Raw genomic sequence first — 22,161 nt, 5'->3', positions numbered from 1 at the left:
ACTTATATATGCATTTATTTGGGGATCTTTTGATGCTTTACTTTAGGATCTCTTTGCCTCTCATCTTCATGTAACACATTGTCCTTGGGCGGTTGTAACCCCATAATCTATTTATGATGGGAGGGGTATTTTGGTCATTTTAGCAAAACAAAACATCGGTCAAACTTGGGCAAACAAATGCAAAAGTTGAATTCAAAGTGAAAATTTTCTACTACGCTCCGTTGTATCTTCTATACATGAATTATTTATCATTAGATCTGCAATTAAAAATCTAACAGCTAAAATTTATCTGCAAAAAGTCCAGATATATAGTATACACCAAAGCATATTAATATTTCGCTTCAAAAGTGTTCAAATATAAATCACAAGAAAATGAATGCATTGGAAGTGGGTGATGAGAGGTCCACACGGCTTCCATGAGGTAGGGCTTCTTTTTCTTTGTGCATCTACAACAACCATCATTCGTCCCTTTATCGCAACAAGGATTGGCACACATCCACAACCAGAAACCCTTTATTAGTACTAGTGGCAAGATAATTAGGACAGATCTGTGGGGTTCAATGTCCATAAGCAGGGCATACTTAAAGGCACCCCCGTTGCCTGCCGACACTATTTTTTGCTCGCCCTTTTTTTCCCAAGAGACAAACTCCTTTTACAAATGGACAAATGCAATAGAGTCTGGTTGCACCAGAGTTCGATTTTCCTTCCTCTTAAATTACAATAGTTTAAAATATCGCTTTTTCGAGAAAAAATTGAGAGAGAGAGAGAGAGAATGCGGTATCAATTCAACTAATGCAATATACAGAGTTATACATGTGTAAAATCTGAAAGTTCAAACAATTAACAAACCTATCTGGCTCCTCTAACAACACTCCACACAGAAGCAGCAATACATAGGATAAAACTGTGAAAGGCCTACATTCTTATACGTAAATAAAACTCACCGATAATTTTCGTATGTCACAAATAAACCAAGAAAAAAAATTCACAAGGACAAAAAAATAGCTAGAAAATAATCTATATGGGCAATTTTAATGAGAAGGAGCTATTTTGCATCTACCTGTTCCAGTCTTGGACACCAAGCATTCTCTTATTCACCCTTTATTTTTTACTTTTAACATGATTTTTTTTTACCTCAAATCTCTATCTCATCTGCTCACCAATTAGGTCAAGACCCACCAGTAAAAATGACACACCTTGGAATAGAAGGAAGTAAAAGTGTACTCCTTGTGCTGATAGGAGGCTCCTAAGTGCAGCAGTAAGCAGTAAGAAAGCCAGAGCTAGCTCTTTCTTGTATATCTTGTTCAGTTTCTTCACAGGAGGAGGTTTCGGAGCGGCTTCTTGATGTTCTTTTAATTTGTTGAGCTCCGAGAGGCCACTATCTGATGTTCCTCGGTAGAGTTGTGGGTGAATCATCGCCTTTGTTTCCCTCTCCTCTAATTCTAGCAGGTCCGGCTCTGATGACCGACCTGCCTTCTTGGTGACAACCCATTCGTACGAGCTCCCCAACTTGAACAAACCGGAAACCATAGCGTTGAATTTGGTCACGGACATTGTGTTTTCGAACAGGAGGTAAGGGACAATGAAGGGGAAAGATCTAAGGGAAGGAAGAATGTTCATGAATGACATAAATACAGGCACGTAGCAGATAACCCACATGGATAGCTCGGCTTCAGGGACAAACATTGTCAGAGGAAGAATTATGCAGAACAATGTGAAAGAATAAAATGGGAGAATTAACTTCCTAAGAAGAAAGAATAGTAGTATCAAGTTTGCTTTCTTCCAGAACTTCATCTGCAATATGGCATTTTGTAGAGTTATTCTCAGAACGGTCTATTCAGGGCAATACATTGATCAAAGAGAAGAATCAAATTGCAACATTACCTTAGAACTAATAATTGTTGGAAGGCACAAACGGAAAAGATGCATGGGACCAGAATGCCAACGATGTTGTTGCTTTTTGTAAGCTTCATAAGATTCTGGAAGCTCACAAAGGACCTGAAAAATCAGTTTCTTAAACTTGAGAAATCATTTGACTATATTATTCGCAACATGGAAAATGGCTTCTGATAAGGTACAAAATAGATAACGAAGAATCCAAATAGTCGGAAACTGAACATAGGATCAGGTAAGGTTACCTTGACATCATTGAGGAATATGAATTTCCAACCACAAAGATGAGCACGAACTGCTATATCCATGTCTTCTACTGTTGTACGCTCGAGCCAGCCTCCAGATTCTTCAAGTGCTTTGATTCTCCAAACTCCAGCAGTACCATTGAAACCAAAGAAATTGAGGAAAACCCCATTAACCTGCTGTTCAACCTCAAAGTGGAAGCACAAATTAATGTTCTGGAGGCGTGTCAACAAGTTCTCATCTGTGTTGACAAAAGACCACCTAGCCTGAACTAACCCGAGTTCAGGATTGTCCTACCACATAAGTTAGAATTACACACAAAAATCAGTCACCTAAAGCAGAAATAGCTAGAAACCATAGAGAAAGAGCTAAATGAGATCTAGCCACCTTAAAATGGGGAACTGTGAGCTTGAGGTAGTCAGGGTTTGGCTGGAAATCGGCATCAAAGATTGCAACAAACTCATAGTCCTTTACATAATCACAATTCATTGCAGACTTGAGATTTCCAGCTTTGTAACCGGTTCTGACCAAACGATGGCGATAGATGATATTGACACCCCTTTGGTTCCACTTGGCTACCTCCCCCTTAATTAACCATTGTATGCTCTCATCATCAGAGTCGTCCAGAACTTGAATCAGCAAGCGTTCTTTCGGCCAATCGAGTTGGCAGACTGCTGAAATAGATTGTTCATATACCTATATATACATTTTTTGTTACATTCGTTGTCACCAACAGAATGAATGACCTATGAAAACTACTAAACAGTAAAACATCAATTTCTACAGTTATACACATTTTTAATAATCTTTCCAATTATAAAGTTACTTATATTTGAACTGAAAGGACCAAACCAAGTTAGTAATTTTATCGAACAACAACTCGAAAAAGAATTGGATTGTTACCTCTCTCTCATTACACATAGGAATTTGGACTAGAACTTTCGGATAATTGCATCCTGGAGCTTCCAAATCGTCTGACTTCAATGGAACTTCAAACTTTGGCTTAATCTTCTTAAACTTGATCCAGAAGCAACCTAAACACAGCAGCATCCGGTCGGCGGACTGGATTAAGAAGAGAGCAACACAGAAGTTAGTCAAACCCTGAATTGCAGGAGCAATGTAACCGGCCCGGAACTCCAACCACGAAAAGTAAACCGAGTGAAGCCATCCTCTAATCTCCAAACTCTGTGGGATATGCAAATGCCAACCCTTGAAGTGAGCTATCAATTCAAAAGCCAGAAAAGCCAAAGCCATCACTAAGAACACCATAATAACCCTATACAAAATCCTCCCCTTCCCAGATTTCTCAGTCTCCAGAGTCCCAAAAATCAATCTTTTTTTAATTGAACCAAGCAATGACCAAACGATGTTTCCAATCCAAGAAACAAAGCCAACTGCTTTGTGGGCTTTTAGAAGCAAAACCCATGTAAATTGCTTAGCATTCTTCCCTCTGTCCTTATCAACTGGCCTCAAAACTTCATCTTGACCGTTTATCTCCAACACTGAGTAATTAGGGTTCTCCATTGTTACCACCACTGGATTTCCCTTACTTGTACTCTCCTTTCCCCACCACCTTGAAAAATTTAAGCTTGGAGCCATTTTTTGCTCTCAAGCTTCAAACTTTAACTTCTGAAGTAGTAAAAAAAAAACACAGAAATCCAACTATGAACAGTAAATCTACAGAAACCAGATCCCAACATTGAAAATCTTAAAAACCCATTTCAGAACTGAGCACATAAAGCAGAACCAGCACTAAAGACTGAAAATTTGGCACAAAAATTGAAACCTAGAAACCAAAAGTGAGAAAACTCACAAACACATTTGAGGACAGGTACAAAAGAATCGATCAAAAACAGCACAACTTGACAAAAACCAGTTCAAACCAAATGCAGCAATGCAGAAAGGCAGAGAGAGAGAGAGAGAGAGAGAGAGAGAGTGCGTGAATGGTCTCTTTGAACACTGACTAACATATGATAAAGCTCCACAAGCTACCAGAAATGGGAAATTACTTTTGTGGGGAAATGTTTTTTTTTTTTTTTTTTTTTTTATATAAGAATTTTGTTAAACGTTTAATCCATGTGGGTCATCAACAGTCGCTTGATTAATCCACTATTATAGAAACAAAACCGAGACACAACGTTGCCTTTCCACATATTACCCATTGCTGGACTGGAATTAAATAGTTTCTAAAATCAGACAGTAAATACAATAAAGTGATGACGAAGGTTATAATGAGCCATAATTAAATCCCTCGATAACTACGTGTTAAGATAATTAACTATAACAATGTATTCAGCTCTTATTGAGTTTTCTTTGATGTACTTCAAAGTATATTAGAATATCGATTTTTGAAAAGAAAAAATATTGCACTAAATTTCTCACTCCGTATAAATTTTAGAGTATAGTGTTCTGGAGTGTTGTATACTTTGAATTTTTAATCTTAATTATTATATCTGAAAATAAAAATTTAACAGTTAAAGCGTTAAAAAACATATAATACTGCAAAATACACTAGAAAATCCCTGACTGCCATCTTCTTGTTAAAGAAAGAGAGCAGTTTGTTGGTATTGGTGTATGGAATTTGTATTAAGGTTGCAGACAATGAGGAAGATGAGCATGTGATTAAAATAATTTTAACTTTAATCAGAATATAATCCATTTTATAAAAAAGGACAAGAAAGTGGAATGGCCACGTACAATGCAGACCCCAAGTCTTAAAATTAACCTCAATCTGTTGGCAAACCACACACACTCACACACGCACACATTGTGTCGGTGGTCTTAAAAAAATACAAGAAAAATCCTTTTAGGTCTTCTTTCTCATGTAAAGCAATAAAAAGATTGTTCATCATGTTCATAAATCACAATCATGAAGTTTGCTCGACAAACTTGACTGTGTCTAGAAGTAGTAGGAGATTAAGATTCTTTCTAAGCAAGTTATATGTTTTAAATTAGAGTAAGTTTATCAGCAAAACTAATAACGCTGAGTCGCACTTCGAATTATGTTTTTATACTCTTAATTTACATATATCTTTAAAATTTCCTCATCACGAAAAAAATGAAAAAACCAAAAATTTATTTGACTCTCTATAATCTAATATGTTGCGTCTCGAATCATACTGTAGTGGAGATGGTTAGTATATTGGATAATAATATTTTTTTGATTTCACTAGTTTATTAAAAAAACTTATATTAATATACTAGGAAGACTTCATTGCATTTTCGTCTTAAGTTTCAGTTTGTATTGGACGGCTATGTTTGAGTGCATGCTTTTTGTTCTTTGCGCTTTTATCATGCAACGAGAGAAAGAAAATGCAATGGTTAAGTTGTACAACCAGTACTAGTTTCTTCCCATTTCTAAATTGTATTGATGCTCTTTAGGTTGCTACTATAATCTTAGTTTTTCATTTTAATTATTGTTAATTAACAAACGATGAAATGTTTATAAAGATTTTTTTCTTATATTAATATACTAGGAAGACTTCATTGCATTTTCGTCTTAAGTTTCAGTTTGTATTGGACGGCTATGTTTGAGTGCATGCTTTTTGTTCTTTGCGCTTTTATCATGCAACGAGAGAAAGAAAATGCAATGGTTAAGTTGTACAACCAGTACTAGTTTCTTCCCATTTCTAAATTGTATTGATGCTCTTTAGGTTGCTACTATAATCTTAGTTTTTCATTTTAATTATTGTTAATTAACAAACGATGAAATGTTTATAAAGATTTTTTTTTTAAAATTGCGCTTCTAATATTGGTTTATTGTACTCATCATCATAAGTATATGTACCGTACTCATATTTATATGAGTCCAACCTCTCCAACCGAGTGGAGACAATCACCATTGAACTAACGGCCAGTTGATTATTGTGGGGGTGGTTTGGTATGGGATCCCAAACCAAAAATGGAATCCCGAAGCCTAAACTGAAAATTTTGGGATGAGAATTTGAAGATCAATTCCGAACCAAAAATTTGGTATTCCCAATTTTTAGGGTAACCAAAATATTTTTGATATTTCGGGATTTGATTTTGGGTTTTTAGGCTAAAATTAGAGATTTTGGACTAAGGGCAAAAATTTGGGCTTTTGGCCTGAAATTTTGTTGCTCAATTTCATATTTATTAAAATTTAGGCTTTTTATCTCATACAAATTTGAAATTATATACCAATTGAAATAACAATTCATTCATACCAAGTTAAATTGATGTTCCAAAGTTTCAAACTACTTAATTTCATACTTCTATTTCTAATATAATCTACTATCAAACTGCTTAAATTAAACATGCATGCAATCAAAATAAATAAATAAATATATTTTTTCGGTTCAAAATTCCTGAACCATTGAATATGTAATCCCGATTTCCGTACCGAAAGCTCAGGATTGGTTCAATATGGAGTCCCGAAAATTTCGGTAATATTGGTTTGAGAATTTTCAGTATGAGATCGGAATTTTTTTTGTTTGGTTAGGAATTTTCGGAAAAAGTTTTCAGCCCTAGATTATTGTAGTTTTACATTTTACTCAATTGAGAGAAAATTATCCTTCAATAAATGCAGTAATGCAAATGGTAGCTAGAGAAGTAAATATACCAGTAAATACAATAAAAGTATATTATTGTATCTCATTACTGTGGAATCTGGGTTTTCTTAAAACTAAATCTTCTTCATTCACCTTTCTTGTATGACTTTGGAGACATTAACTTGTATTATAATTTTTCTAAGGTTGACATAACTCCTCACTGTGGTCCCTGAGATTTTGAATTAATAGAAGTGGTTATCCACCATTAATCATTTTGGTCATACCGTGAAAAATTATATTAAATAAGGACCAAAATGACAAAAATACCCTCAAATTAATAAATAATAGGCCAAATGATTTGACAAAAAGTGAGGGTACTTTTGTCATTTTATCCTTATTTAAAGGAGATTTTCACTAAATGATCAAAACGACTGATAGTGAACAAACTTAGGGCACACTTCTATCGATTGCAAATCTTAGGGACCAAAGTGAAAAATTCTGTCAATTTCAGAGACCATTTTGACTAAAAAAATCAATTTTTAATTTTCATTTTGATGAATAAATCAGTTATATTATGAACTCACCAGTAAAGACAATGCAATTCATGTGGGCAAATTTGTAATTTAAAACTGGAGCACTCAGCATTCCTATGAGTCATGGCTGTTGGGTGTTGCTTTAGCTTAACGTTCAAATTAACATTTTGGTCAACATGATCAGCCCACTAAAACATCACTAATAAGAAGAAATTTGATTTGTGATCACGTGTAAAAAATTGACCAAAAAAAGTTTGAAGTGAAATGAAGGCAAATTCTGAAAGAAACTGAAAAGAAAAATGGTTTCAAATGAAAGAATATGTTGCAAACTTAGCCAGGTTCGAATCTCCTTTTACATAATTCAAATGATTTAGTGTAATTATTTCATCATCTGTTGAGAGAGAGGATGTGTTGGGACCAGTTTTCTGGTAATCGAGTCCAAGGCTCAATTTCAATGTTTCGAAGTAATACATACCTAACATCTCTCTACTCCTTCAAAGAGTTTTGTAATTTTATTTATTTATTATTTTATTTTATTGTGAAAGAAAGAGTTTTGGAATTCAAGTTATTGCGAATATTTATCCATATAAATAAACCTGGCATTTTGGACCCGACCTGACTTGACCCGTTAATATTAGTATTTGGATGGATGTTTAACGGGTCGGGTCGCTAACGGGTGAACCCGTTAAATAATGGATCACTTTGGGTCAACCCATTAGCATCCGTTAACACCTGTTAGCACCCGTTAGTTGAGGATGTTTTAGTAATTTCAGTAAAGTCTTAATAACAAAAAATAAACTTTATGCAAAAAATTATTATTATTATTATTATTATTATTATTATTATTATTATTATTATTATTAACAGGTGTTAACGGATGAAACGGGTGACCCGTTAGCTTAACGGGTCGGGTTCAGGTGACCCATTAGCTTAACGGGTTGGGTTCGAGTGATCTATTAACTTAACGGGTCAGATTGAACCCGACCCAAACCTAATAAACCCGACTCGTTTACAGGTCTACATATAAACATAAACAAAATCATGTATACGATTCATCTCCTCAGTCAATATCGAGTAGGAAGGAAAGAAGAATATTACTACGCCCACCAATGCAACACTGTGTTAGAAATAATGTGTAGACCAAGAGATAATGTACAGGCATTAGGAGGAGAAAGTACGCCGGCATCCATTGATTCAACATATTTAGATACTTAAGCGGAAAAGGCTTAAGTTGACATACTTTGGTTGAGCTGCCCGTAGAATACTTAACAAGAATAGGCACGAAGCTATCTAAGAAATGGCTTGTTTGGAACTTACATCTATCTCCCAATGCTTACAAACAAGAAGGTTGGGAGTGAAAGCCTTTAGTCACCCAATGCGGATTACTCTTTTTTACAGGAACAAGAAGAACTAGCTCTCAATAACAGCTGGAGGCGAGGTGTCTCTATTTGTGGTTGACCTTCAGAACGTCTTCCTTCTCATTAGAGTGCCTATTTATAGGCTTGAAATTTACATGAAAAAGGTCTTAACTAACTACATATTACATACTTACCCAAAAGTGAACAACCACATAATAAATATTATTTACAACACTTTCACTTGGATGTTCACCAATTAGTGGTAGTTGCCTTGATAAATCCTTGCTTAGAAACCTAGTAGGGCAAAACCAAAATGAGGGAGAAAAATCGAGCACATTTTAAGAAATATTGGTAAGGTGTAGGGTTGAAATTTTTTTCCATAAATCGATTTACTGACCGAACCATACCGGTCGGTTCATAATGGTATGGTATAGTTTTGACATTTTTTCATAATCGGTTGGCATTATACTGAACTGACAATTAATGGTTTGGCTTTGGTATTGGATTTTGTATACCGTCGGTATGCCATACCTACCAATATATATATATATATATATATATATATATATATATATATATATTTTTTTTTTTTTTTTCTATTTACATATTTTAGGTATTTTTTACATGCTTGACATGTGAAGAACTGGAAAAATGTAAGTATTGCTATATTTTTTCTAATTCTAATTATAGTACTTCAATCCAGTGTTTATTGATATTTTTAATTTATTATTCAATATTACTTCTTATTCTAATCATACATTTTTTATGTAACATTTCAATTGAAATAGATGATGGTTCTACATCTTAAGCAGGAACATCAATTCCAAGTGCTTCGAAGAATTGATTCATGGAAGATTTCACATGCATTGGTTGTTGCTACTTCTGTCACATCCCGGCCGGGGCGGATCACTTCCCGAGCCCACTCCATCATCGTAGCACGATATTGTCCACTTTGGGCTTACCATTCCCTCACGGTTTTGTTTTTGGGAACTCACGAGCAACTTCCCAGTGGGTCACCCATCATGGGATTGCTCTAGCCTCCTTCTCGCTTAACTTCGGAGTTCCGACGAAATCCGAAGTCAGTGAGCTCCCAAAAGGCCTCGTGCTAGGTAAAGATGGGAATATACATATAAGGTTCACTCCCCTGAGCGATGTGGGATGTCACAATCCACCCCCCTTAGGGGCCTGATGTCCTCGTCGGCACACAAGCGACTAGGGTTAGGCTCTAATACCAAATTGTCACATCCCGGCCAGGGCGGATCACTTCCCGAGCCCACTCCACCACTGTAGCACGATATTGTTCGCTTTGGGCTTACCATTCCCTCACGGTTTTGTTTTTGGGAACTCACGAGCAACTTCCCAGTGGGTCACCCATCATGGGATTGCTCTAGCCCCCTTCTCACTTAAATTCGGAGTTCCAACGGAACTCGAAGCCAGTGAGCTCCCAAAAGGCCTCATGCTAGGTAGAGATGAGAATATACATATAAGGATCACTCCCCTGGGCGATATGGGATGTCACAACTTCAGTAATGTTGTATTATCAAAACAAGAAGTTATTTGTTTTGGGATTATAATAAGGGAATCTTATAACCAGAACCATACTTTTGAATTTTGAGTTTTTTGTTTATGCATTAGTCGCTACAATTGAATTTAAACAATTATATTAGTTAGACTTTTGAGTTTGTGAACTTATAACTATTTGAATTATGTTTGCTGACATTGTTCTTGGCTTATTAAGTTTTGATTTGATTTTCATTTTAATTTGTTAAGTCATGATTATGTTGGCTTATCATCAATTGAAAATTTGCAACATCAACTTCTTTTTCTCTTTTCTGGTTTGTTGTTTATGGGTTGGTGCATGGTCTTGAGATGTTGTTTTTGTAGATTATTTGCAAACCATCGGTTGTGCCATTTACCAATCGAACCAACCAATAATTTTGGCTGAACCGATTTTTTGCAACCACAAAAAGATAGGTTGGCTGACAGTAACTGATTTTTGGTAATTGTGTATATATCGCTGGCAGGTGGCACAAGAAATTTGGCATGTTTTGCCAACCGAACCCAACCCTAGTAAGGTGCTGGACACCAATAATGCAACCTCACCAAAACCTTGTCAGGAAAAACCCAGTGGGATAAAATTCTAGTCGAAGAGAAATGAGCACATCACTCTTATATTTCAGTTGCAGCATATAATTGAGACTCCCCCTAATGAATAACTTCGTTGGATAAGTGCATACCCCTAATGATAGTAAACCCTCATTCGACTAGCCATCTTTGTCAAGTTTGAAGTAATGTGACTTTTGTTTTCAAGAAATTGAACTTAGGTAGAACTTGATCCTGAGAAGCGCATGAGTTTATCAGGAGTTGACAATAGCTTTTTGTATACCTGTAAAGGTTAGAGAAATCCTAAAAGAAAAAATATACTTCAAAATATACAAGCTGAAGAAAAAAAAAACACTTCACTAAGTCTCATGGCGAATATAAGCCATGTATAAAAATAGCCTCATAAGGCTTTCGATATTACTATACAATTATGTGAATTCTTTAACAGTATATTGCAACAATGTAAATTTAGTTTGAACTAACAAGAGTACTCATTGAGGCAATTTATACCAAATTTATACAGAGTACAATGTATTGGTACCGACTACTGAGTACATACTTTGAGCTTTGGGATCTTTCTTTGAAATCTTTGATAAAGATTTCACGGCATTTTCATTCTTTAAGAAATTTCTTCGACAATAAATTCTCAAGTGATTAGTATGCAGTCTCCATATGCCATAAGTCTCTATCTAAAGAAACCTTGTATTTATAGAAATATGGTTACATATATGATGACAAATATACTCATGTCTCTACTATGAAGCATCATGCCATATTAGTGAGTTTATTCACTCATTATAAACACCCAAGAATGACATTTGGGGTATAAACTATAGGCCCTTATTCCACGTTTTTCAATTACTCTTAAAAATGGAATTTGTCTCTTTTCAATTTGGTGAACTTTTTACTTTGTCGACATTAATAGCAAAACTTGGTTGAATAGTCCTTGATGATATAAGTAGCTACTATAGGGCTTATTTGGAAATGTTTTTAAAATGATTGAAAGCATTTTTAGTGAAAATATTTTTGTAACCAATCCCTAATAAAAATGCAAGTAAATCCCAGAAAAACACTTGAAATGCTTCTTAAAAGAAGCGCATAACTGATGTTTATTCTAGAAAGCACTTCAAGTGCTTTTAGAATCCAAAATCATTCTCTCTACAAGCGATTTCAGTAATTTTAAAAACACTTCCAAATGAGCTCATGATCATAATAATTAAGTATCATCAATTTGTGATCCAACAATTCTCATTTTCAAGCGCCTGCTTATTTATAAGTATTCTTAATGCTTGGGTACAAGTGCCTCTTCGAGAAGTCTATTGTCATGACAAACAAACAAAGATGAATTACTTAGAGAATTGAATTATAAATTACTATGGATAGTCATTTAAATCGTGCTTGAACTCTATAATCTCCACATTTGGGGATTTCAAAGTTTGGAACCTATATATTTGTTATGCTTGAGGCATGCAACAGATTAACATACTTCACTTATGAGACAAGAGTGGATGTATCAATGCTGATTAACGACGTTCTTGAAATTGTCATTTCTTCCCCTGGGAAAAATTGTCTCGTAAGAGTGAATATTCGCAAAAATGCAGTAAATAAGAGCACAACCCAAAAGAAGAAAGATAAAATCGAATCCCAATTTGGATGGATAACCCATGTTTGTGTACACAATATTGTTGGTTGAAAAACATGTTTGTGTACACAATATTGTTGGTTGAAAAATTAATCAAAATATAAAACTATAAGTTGAAGTGGGTGCCAGTTGTAGTGGCAGATTTTGTAATTTTTGTTTATTTTAGATGCATTTAAGTATTACAATACATGATTGATATATTTATAATCAACATAAATATTGTTAATATTTAACTTTGTATTGATTTTATACAAAATCACTCTTTTATCTATTATTATCACATCCCGGCCCGGGCCCCTATCACATCTCAGGCTCGACTCCACCGTAGCACGATATTGTCCACTTTGGGCCCCGACCACGCCCTCACGGTTTTGTTTCTGGGAACTCACACGAGAACTTTCCAGTGGGTCACCCATCATGGGATTGCTCTCGCGGGAACTTGCTTAACTTCAGAGTTCCGATGAAACCCGAAGCCAGTGAGCTCCCAAAAGGTCTCGTGCTAGGTAGAGATGTGAATATACATATACTGCTTACATGATCCACTCCCTGAACGATGTGGGATGTTACAATTACTATGATTAGGGCACAAAAAAAGATACATTATGGATGGGCAGAGAACTTCGGATGGTAAGTTTATAAATAATAAATGTATCTAAAATCTAAAATCCATTAACTAATCAACACTAATAAGGAGGAATTTTTATTAATCTCCATATATTACGTATACAGAGGATTTTATATAATCCTACATTTAATGCAAAGATTTAGTGGAGATGCAAATTTTAATTTATTACCTTCATAAATTAGAACAAGATTTTCATTTCCAAAAGTAGTCTTGCAACATGAAAATCTAATGTGCTATAAATACAAAGCTCTCACTATATGATTCAGTCATCCATCACATTCTACTAATATAGCAAAAAGACCGAGAAAACAAACAATATTAACGAATATGTTCGATAATATGGTTTCCGTCAGCTTTGTGGGACGTTTTTCGGTGCTATTTTGCATTACCTTCTTTCTTTTGAGCTCAGGTAAGTAAAGGAATTCTCTTGCGATCAACACTACTTTTATCAAAGATATGGTTTGATCAACATAGAGCTCGTTTGAATGTACTTTTAAAATAACTGAAAGCATTTTTGGTGAAACTGTTTTTAGAACAAATCCTTAGTAAAAATGCAAGTAAATTTTGGAAAAGCACTTAAAGTGCTTCCTGAAATAAGCACATAACTAGTGATTCTTACAGAAAGAACTTTAAATGCTTTTGGAACCAAAAAACATTTTATCTAAAAACACTTTCAGTCATGTTAAAAGCACATCCAAATGAACCCATACTCAGTACATGTAGTGCAGATAACGTTGATCATAACATAAATGATTGGTATTGAACTTGCAGGCTACGTCATAGCAAAAACCCCGCATATGAAATCGGGCCATGTGAAAGATTCTCACCTTGCGACACTTACTGCAAGAAACATTTTATCTAAAAACATTTTATCTAAAAACACTTTCAGTCATTTTAAAAGCACATCCAAATGAACCCATACTCAGTACATGTAGTGCAGATAACGTTGGTCATAACATAAATGATTGGTATTGAACTTGCAGGCTACGTCATAGCAAAAATCCCCCCATATGAAATCGGGCCATGTGAAAGATTCTCACCTTGCGACACTTACTGCAAGAAACATATGACTGGCGCAATATATTGTGGATTTTGCCACCTGAACAGAGATGGAAAAAACATGTGTTACTGTGATCCAAATAATGAGTGTAAACTTCCCCCGCATCCTTCTACAAACACGTAAACCTGCTCTATGGCTACCATGAATAAACAGAGATGGGGCAAACCCTAGTTTCATTCCCATTTATCTTTTAATTGAGTTGTACCCAAATCCTTAACGAATAAAACTTATGATCACAGCCTATTTCTTTTTTGTTACAGCTATGAATTCGATCTTTACGCCGTTATTTTTGCTAATGCACAAAATCATATTGATTTTGGAACAACATAAAGTGTCAAGGTGTGATCTTCGCAAGGTCACTTCGGTCACCAAATGTAGGCAATAAGTAAAACGAAAAGGAAAGAATTAGAAGATAATCTTAAAGAATTCATCTATAATTAACTAATTATTGGCAGTGTAAAAAATTTATTCCAAACCTCTTAAGGTGTGATTTTTCCTTATTAGACCTCTTACTTAATACATGGAACAACCATAATTAGGTATCAAGCTCAGCTCACCAAATATTTTTATATTAAATTAGTATTGCTTGTGAACCTCTTACGAAGCAGATGGAAATATCATTAGACAATAATTTTAAATAAAAGAATGGCATACACTGATATTATCCCTACGTAGATCTCAATAAACCTCTAGATGTGAGATTTTAACTCAAGAGACCCTGGTCTATCACTAATGGATTGTAAAATTGAACCATACCACCTAAATTATTTTATTTGTTTTGGTACGTGAATGAAAATCTATCAACGGTCAACTCTTACATTGACATCAATCATTTAATACCCTAAAAAAAATACGTAATCATCAATTTATCGACATATCTCTCTCACGATTTCTCCATCTTTATTGTAGAGCAATTTTTGTTGTCGGCTCCTGCCTTTGGTTTTAAGGTTGGAGGCAATCTTCTTGATAATCATTATGGGTCTCTTCCTTCTCTTATTTTCTGTTTTCTTTATCCAAAAATATGATTTTAGTCCTTAAAATTTAATTTTCTCCATATAAAATCTGACATAAGTTTTTTACTTGAATAAAACTTATTGACTAGATTCCACATCAACAAATTCATTAATTATGCTTGACTTCACACATATAAAAAAATTTGGATGCCTAAAATATCCTTATTTGAAATTTTTTTTTTTTTGATAAACCATATTTGAATGTTTGATGTACATAATTAATGCCATGTGTGTAACATCCCACATCGCCCAAGGGAGTGAATCCTCTATGCCTTATATGTATATTCCCATCTCTACCTAGCACGAGGCCTTTTGGGAGCTTACTGGCTTCGGATTCCATAAGAACTCTGAAGTTAAGCGAGTAGCGCACAAGAGCACTCCCATGATAGGTGACCCACTGGGAAGTTATTGTGTGAGTTCCCAGAAACAAAACCGTAAGGGCGTGGTCGGAGCCTAAAGCGGACAATATCGTGCTACGATGGTGGAGCGGGCAAATGAATGTGGTGAGGACTTGGACCGGAATTTACAATGTGGATGGATGGTAAGGGAGAATTAATGATTTTACAAAAAAAAAAAAAAAAAAAAAAAAAAAGCCCATTAATGTTATAAATTCATTGCCTAATATATAATAACATAAAACATGTCTAATATATGTTATTTTACATGCTTAATTAAGTCAATAAAATTATATTTTACATATTAATGTAGGTAAATTATTTCACACACACACACACACACACACACATATATATATATATATATATATATATATATATAAATGCCTGATATATGTAAAATTCATGCAAAATAATTTACCTAAAAAAGAAACATTTGATTCAAATAGTGCACCTACTATTAAAATTTTAAAACAAAACCGTAAGGGCGTGGTCGGAGCCTAAAGCGGACAATATCGTGCTACGATGGTGGAGCGGGCAAATGAATGTGGTGAGGACTTGGACCGGAATTTACAATGTGGATGGATGGTAAGGGAGAATTAATGATTTTACAAAAAAAAAAAAAAAAAAAAAAAAAAAAAGCCCATTAATGTTATAAATTCATTGCCTAATATATAATAACATAAAACATGTCTAATATATGTTATTTTACATGCTTAATTAAGTCAATAAAATTATATTTTACATATTAATGTAGGTAAATTATTTCACACACACACACACACACACACACACACACACACATATATATATATATATATATATATATAAATGCCTGATATATGTAAAATTCATACAAAATAATTTACCTGAAAAAGAAACATTTGATTCAAATAGTGCACCTACTATTAAAATTTTAAAATGTTAGATTGCTTAAAAAAATAATAATAATATACCCAATATATGTAAAATACATGAAAAATAATTTACCTACATAATAACAAACCCATATATGCAAAATACATGCAAACTAATTTACCTACATAATAAAACAATATTATTTTGTTTAATACTAATTTACCTATTATTTGTACATATAATAATAAAATGTGCCAAATATATATATGATATTGATACATATAAAATAAAATATCTACATGCTATTTGATTCAAAATTAATTTACTTACAAAATAAAGCAATGTAATGTTATTTGATTCATTATTAATTTACTTACAAAATATATATATTATTTGCTAATCATAAATTTACATAAAAGTAAATTAATTACTTTAACATATATGTTAGCACTATGCATATATATATATATATATATATATATATATATTTGAACGTATAGTAGTACTTGCAATAATTATTTGTTCATCATAATTAAGGTGAGTAATGACATTTATTGATTTGATTTGAATATTGTGGCACAAGCTGTAAATATTTGGTAATAAAAGGTCAATTACTTTTTTACTTGACAGTCTTTTTCAAATTTGGGTTTTATTTAGATGTTTAGAATTAGACGGGGTTTTATCTAGGAAATAAGAGTTGTAAGGGTCTATATCTAAAGAACCCTTGATTTATTTTGGTGTAGAATTGTTGTCATGATAGTTGTCATATTTTGGCCCAAGCACACAGTAAACACCAAATTTTAGATCGAGTTATCACTTTTGATATGGGGTTGAAGTTGAAAGCCAGGGAACATGTCGGATTGTGTTGGGATTAGGTTTAGCCAGTACGATGTTATGGGTTTAGCGGGTGTAGTGTTATGGCTCTCGAATGTCTGGAGGATGTGGAGCGGTGACATGGTTTTATCCTTTTATTTTGTTTAAGTTTAATAATTTTCAGAAAGGTTCTTGGAGTTCGATTTTGATTTCTCTCTTTAGGAGATTTTTCTAGTTTGATTTCTCTTTGGTGTGCTACAGCTCCAAAATTTGGAGCTACGTGTGAAGGGTGGAGTAATTTGATTTGCTATATCTACTTCACTTGGTGTTCTAGGATCATGACAATGATTAGGTGATGTGATTAGACTCATTGGCATTATACTATTTGTCCCAATATGATTTGTGGATTTTGTTTTCACATGATCTTTGTGTGACACATGGTTTAACGATTTTATGAACTTGTGTAATCTTGTTGTTCCCGACAAGTTCTTGAAGTCTACTTATTGCTTTGTGACTAGTGATACTTTCATATACCATTTTCAGATCTAGTTTTTAGGACCCTTTTTGGGGCCGAATTTTTCATAATATGTATTTGTAATTTTTTTTCAATAAATGAAATATCATACTCTTCTTCCAAAAAAAAAAAAAAAAAAACCATGTTAAACAATTTTTGCAACTATTGTTCATTAATGTTGCAAAATCTTGTGTTTTTTGTTTTTCTTTTTGACAAACAATAGTATTAGTGAGTTAAATTATTAGTTGTTAGGGGGAAGAGAGATCGGTGGAGATTGAATCCGCACAATAATGTATAAACATAATTACTTTTCGTTATTACGGTAAATCGCGGTCTACAAAATCCCATTTCATAATATAAACTTCGATTGATTACATGAAATGAAATAATCGAACCAAAGTGATCACTAAACTGATTGGTTTGGTTCATCTATGCTAGTAGTTTGAGGACTAAATCGAACCAAATCCGACCCCGACCACCCTTACTAGAATTGACAGATCATTGGGCCTTTGACAGATTATTGGGCCTTCTCTAATGGCCTCACGAAAAATAAAACTCGATCGGGCCTATAGACAAAGCCCTTGCGGGAGCTACCACTGCAAGTTAAAGGGGTGCTTCGTCTAGGTCACGTTGACTGACACAGAGCGAGAGAGCGAACGAAAACCAGAGAAAGCCAATGTCGTCGAACGCAGCGGCACCGTTTTGGCGCGCAGCCGGTATGACCTACATCACCTACTCCAACATCTGTGCGAATCTGGTTCGGAATTGCCTCAAGGAGCCTTACAAGACCGAAGCCATTTCTCGCGAGAGGGTACACTTCACCGTCTCCAAGTGGGCTGAAGGCAAGCCTGAGAAGCCCAGTAAGCTCGTCCATTCATTTCTCTTTCGGATTTCAGATCTTGGGTTTCCATTTCCGTGATTTTTTGTTGATTTGGATGTTAAAAATCGCATCTTTTGATCTTTGTTAGTCGTTGATTTCAATCTGTGCGATTAGAATTTAGGGTTTTTCTGGTCAAATGAGATTTAATTTTGTCATGGGCTGATGGAATTCAATTTGCAATGTTGGGTTGTGTAATTGGTTTGATGTGAAATGAGTGGCTCAGATGTTGGAATTTTTGTAAAGTTTTGTTCTTTTGGGTGTGACAAAAACTGGGGAAAATGCATTTGATTGAATTAAGATTATTTGGAATAGTGAGTTTTCGTCGAATTTAAGATTTCTTGAAATTTTCAATGGTGTTAATTTTTAGATAAATCTGGGTTGTTATAGTTAAAACCACCGACGTCAAGTAAAGCACATTACGATCACTTAGTTTGTGTTTATGAAATGAGAATGTGTCTTTGAACTTTGCATCTTGTGGTTAGCGCAACTGGGTACTGAGGCAATTCTCTCTGAATTTTGAAGACATTTGAGAACATTTGTTAGTAGCTGCAGATCTTTCTTCCTATTGTTTTCTTTTGGTTACGGAGAGAATGCATATGATTTTGGTCGGGAAATGCTAGGACTGCACTTGATGGGGCATTATCCTGTGCTGCAAGAGGACCGGATAAGTTATTATCCTGTGCTGCAAGAGGACCGGATAAGTTAAGTTGTAGTAAGACCCAAGCAAGATGCCTGTATAACTTGTGGGGCATTATCGTGTGCCGTTTAGGATTTGGGGATTATTTTAGATGAAGTGAAATTTTGGTTTTTTTTTTGTCAAATGAGACTTAATCTCTTGATGGGATGATTGAATTCAATTTACAATTTGGGTTGTGTAGTTAGTTTGATGTGAAATGAGTGGCTCAGATGATGGATTTTTTGGCAAGTATTTTTTCTTTCAGTGTGACAAATAATGGTTAAAATGTATTTGATTGAATTAATATTATTTGAAGTTGTGAGTTTTCGTCAAATTTAAGATTTTTTGAAATTGTCAAAGGTGTTAACATTTAGATTAATATGGGCTGTTATACATAGAACCACCCATGTCAAAGAAAACATGTTGTGATCATATTGTGTTTGTGAAATGAGAACGTGTCTCTGAATTTTGCACCTTATGGTTAGCCTAAATGGGTGCGGAGGCAATTCTCCCATTTCTGCAATTTTAAAGATATTTGGGATCATTTGTTAGTAGCTTCTGATGGTTTTTTTTTTTTTTTTTTTTTTGTTGTTGCTTTCTTTTGGGGCTGTGGAGAATGGAACGCGGGGACTGCACTCGCTGGGGGATAATCGTATGCTCTAAGAGGCCTGTATAACTTGTGAAGCAAAAGAGTAGGATAAAAACAGGGAACATGATGAAATTAATTAACAGATTTATCTTATTGGTTGCCACATTTTGTTTTCTCATTTCTTGTTTATAGATGATATATTCTTGTGTAGAGTGGTGATATCTATATGCATCTTAGAGCAGTTCATCTTTTGGTCCAAGAGGAAATAAAAGTGACCTTAGTTTGTGATCTCAGCATATGTTGGAAAATAAGTTGCAATGCTTTGGTATTGTCCGCTTAACTGTGTTGCTTTAAGTTAGTTGTACTTCAGGAACTCCTCTAGTCCTCTTGGTGTTCAGCTGCCTGCATATAAGTAGTTAAACCCAGGACAACTCCCTCAGAAGAGGGACGGTTATCATTGGGTTACAGCTCATGATTGGAAGGAACTCTTTCACAGAATATTGTTTCCTATAGTTGCATGCGTATGTAAATTCTTTTACAACATGTAAAATCTGAAACACCTTCGGGCAGTGTGGCTTCTTATTTATATTTCTTGGAATGTGCTTGAAACAAGGCTTTTTAAACTTCATTTCTATGTTTTAGGGATGTTGATAACAATCAAGAAACTACTTGTTTCTCTGGTTACTTTGTCTTGCTGGCTGTAATTTCTTGTATTCTAGGATTTCTGTTGTGGATGTTGTACATGTTCGTTGTAAGTTGGTGCGCTGGTTATGCTTTGGTTGTATGTTATCAAATGTCCACTGTGAACCGTTGGTGGGCTGAAATATGAAATTTTGGATTTAGATTTTATTTGTTGATGTCCTATGTTTTCTCAATGTCCTCCGAACTGTTTCTTAATTGGAAGACGTGCCGTTTTTGGATCTGGTAATTAGTGAAGAAAATATCCCAGATAATGCAATTTTAAGGCTGGTTTTGAATTCAAATTATAGATAATTGGACTTGTTATTTCCAATGTTGTCTTTATTCCTGAGTGTTGATTTTTTCATGATCTGCTAACCGATGAAGGAAATACAAGGCACTCTGCAGAATGACTATGAGTTCTTAATATTCATTTTGTTTTAAATTTTCGTTATCTTTGAGAATGTAGGATTTGAACAACATGAATATGATTGCACCGTAATTTTATTTTTGAACTTTGTTAATCGAATTTTTATTCTGCCAAGCCCGTATCCTTATGTATGTTTTTGGTTCTTTCCAACAGCTATTCGTTCGGATACACCTGAAGCATGAGTTGAGAGCGATGTTGGACTGCTCATGCGGTTGTGTTACACAGATGTTTTCTTCGTTTTTGTTGTCGATTTGATAGATGTGATTATAACGGGGTTTTTTATGCCCAAAACTTTCAGACATGGAGTCTAATCTGTGTTTCTGCATGATCTTTCTGTTATAATAATGTAATTGACACTGATGAAGTGCTTGATTATTGACCAGTGTAATGTCCTTATGACCAAACATTTAAATTTCATTTCTCGCATTACGCCATTGTTTCCAAATACAGATACTTTTCTTGTCCCTTGTTTTTTCTTCCAAACAAATCGAAAAACCTAATGTATCACTTTGTATACATCACCTGAATGTGCCAACATTTACAACAAATGTGACAGTTTCCCGAATGCTAATGACGTTACAAAACTCTGACGTATATACTCAAACTTGCCTATGGCAAGACCTCGCTTAAAGCGAGATCATGGAACGCAGACTACCCAACTTGAGTGTGTAACAAGCCTAGTTCTAAAACCAAGAGCACCACTTGCCACCGTTAACTAATTGGAGTGGTTATGTGTAAGGTAAGATACTAAAGAGGGAAGGCCTAGATGATCAGCTCCTACAAGTTGTGAAACCTTAATTGGCATCATAATCATCACCACAACTATCCCTATCCTCTAGAATTAATTAATCTCTCTTGCCATGCCATATACAAACTAATAATACATAAGATACAATAATTTAAAAATAATAAATTAATATTGTCACAGTTTAATATGAAAATGATTCAAGTATGATAATTGAAATTTGATTCAACGGCTAAAAACAGGAGACTCCTTTTAAAAGTTATAATAACTTAAAGCAGTTTGATCCAATTTCAAGGTTCCGGATTGGTGGAAGGGATCTGGAGAGGATCTTTTTTTTTTTTTTTTTTTTTTTGTCAAATGGTAAACTTTATTAAATTCTAATATAAACGTTTACATCTTCAGCAAGAACATTAAATAAAAACTCTGGATCAATAGCATCCCAACGGAAGACACCTCCATGTAAGGCAACGTATTCTGTTATTATAAGAATTGTTGGTTGAGCCATACTAATTCTCCAGTGATAAAAAAATTAAAATAAATTACACAAAAATATCTAGTATATTGTGGGTGCATGTTGATTAGGATCTTTCTGTTCAACCAAC

At 34.4% G+C, this 22,161-nt stretch overlaps 2 protein-coding genes across 2 annotated transcripts; one reads left to right on the top strand and one right to left on the bottom strand.

The window, feature by feature from the left end:
- Nucleotides 1-764: 764 nt before the first annotated feature.
- LOC137739938 (putative xyloglucan glycosyltransferase 5) lies at nucleotides 765-4,334 on the bottom strand. The gene is made up of 5 exons (XM_088700094.1): nucleotides 3,040-4,334; nucleotides 2,524-2,832; nucleotides 2,139-2,429; nucleotides 1,885-1,998; nucleotides 765-1,794 (listed from the first exon to the last, which is right to left on the bottom strand). Exons 1-5 carry the CDS (start codon nucleotides 3,733-3,735, stop codon nucleotides 1,144-1,146), a joined length of 2,061 nt encoding a protein of 686 aa, XP_088556220.1. The 5' UTR covers nucleotides 3,736-4,334; the 3' UTR covers nucleotides 765-1,143.
- A 13,827-nt stretch (nucleotides 4,335-18,161) lies between these two features.
- On the top strand, nucleotides 18,162-21,248 carry LOC137739501 (ATP synthase subunit epsilon, mitochondrial). The gene is made up of 2 exons (XM_068479091.2): nucleotides 18,162-18,421; nucleotides 20,968-21,248. The coding sequence occupies exons 1-2, from the start codon at nucleotides 18,238-18,240 to the stop codon at nucleotides 20,994-20,996; spliced, it is 213 nt and encodes a 70-aa protein (XP_068335192.2). The 5' UTR covers nucleotides 18,162-18,237; the 3' UTR covers nucleotides 20,997-21,248.
- The last annotated feature ends 913 nt before the right edge of the window (nucleotides 21,249-22,161 follow it).

The sequence above is a fragment of the Pyrus communis genome, chromosome 9, assembly GCF_041283825.1.
Source record: "Pyrus communis isolate YQ-2024b chromosome 9, ASM4128382v1, whole genome shotgun sequence".
Classification (NCBI taxonomy): Eukaryota; Viridiplantae; Streptophyta; class Magnoliopsida; order Rosales; family Rosaceae; genus Pyrus; species Pyrus communis.
Note: the sequence above shows the minus strand (reverse complement) of the source record. Positions and strands in the feature narration are given on the sequence as shown.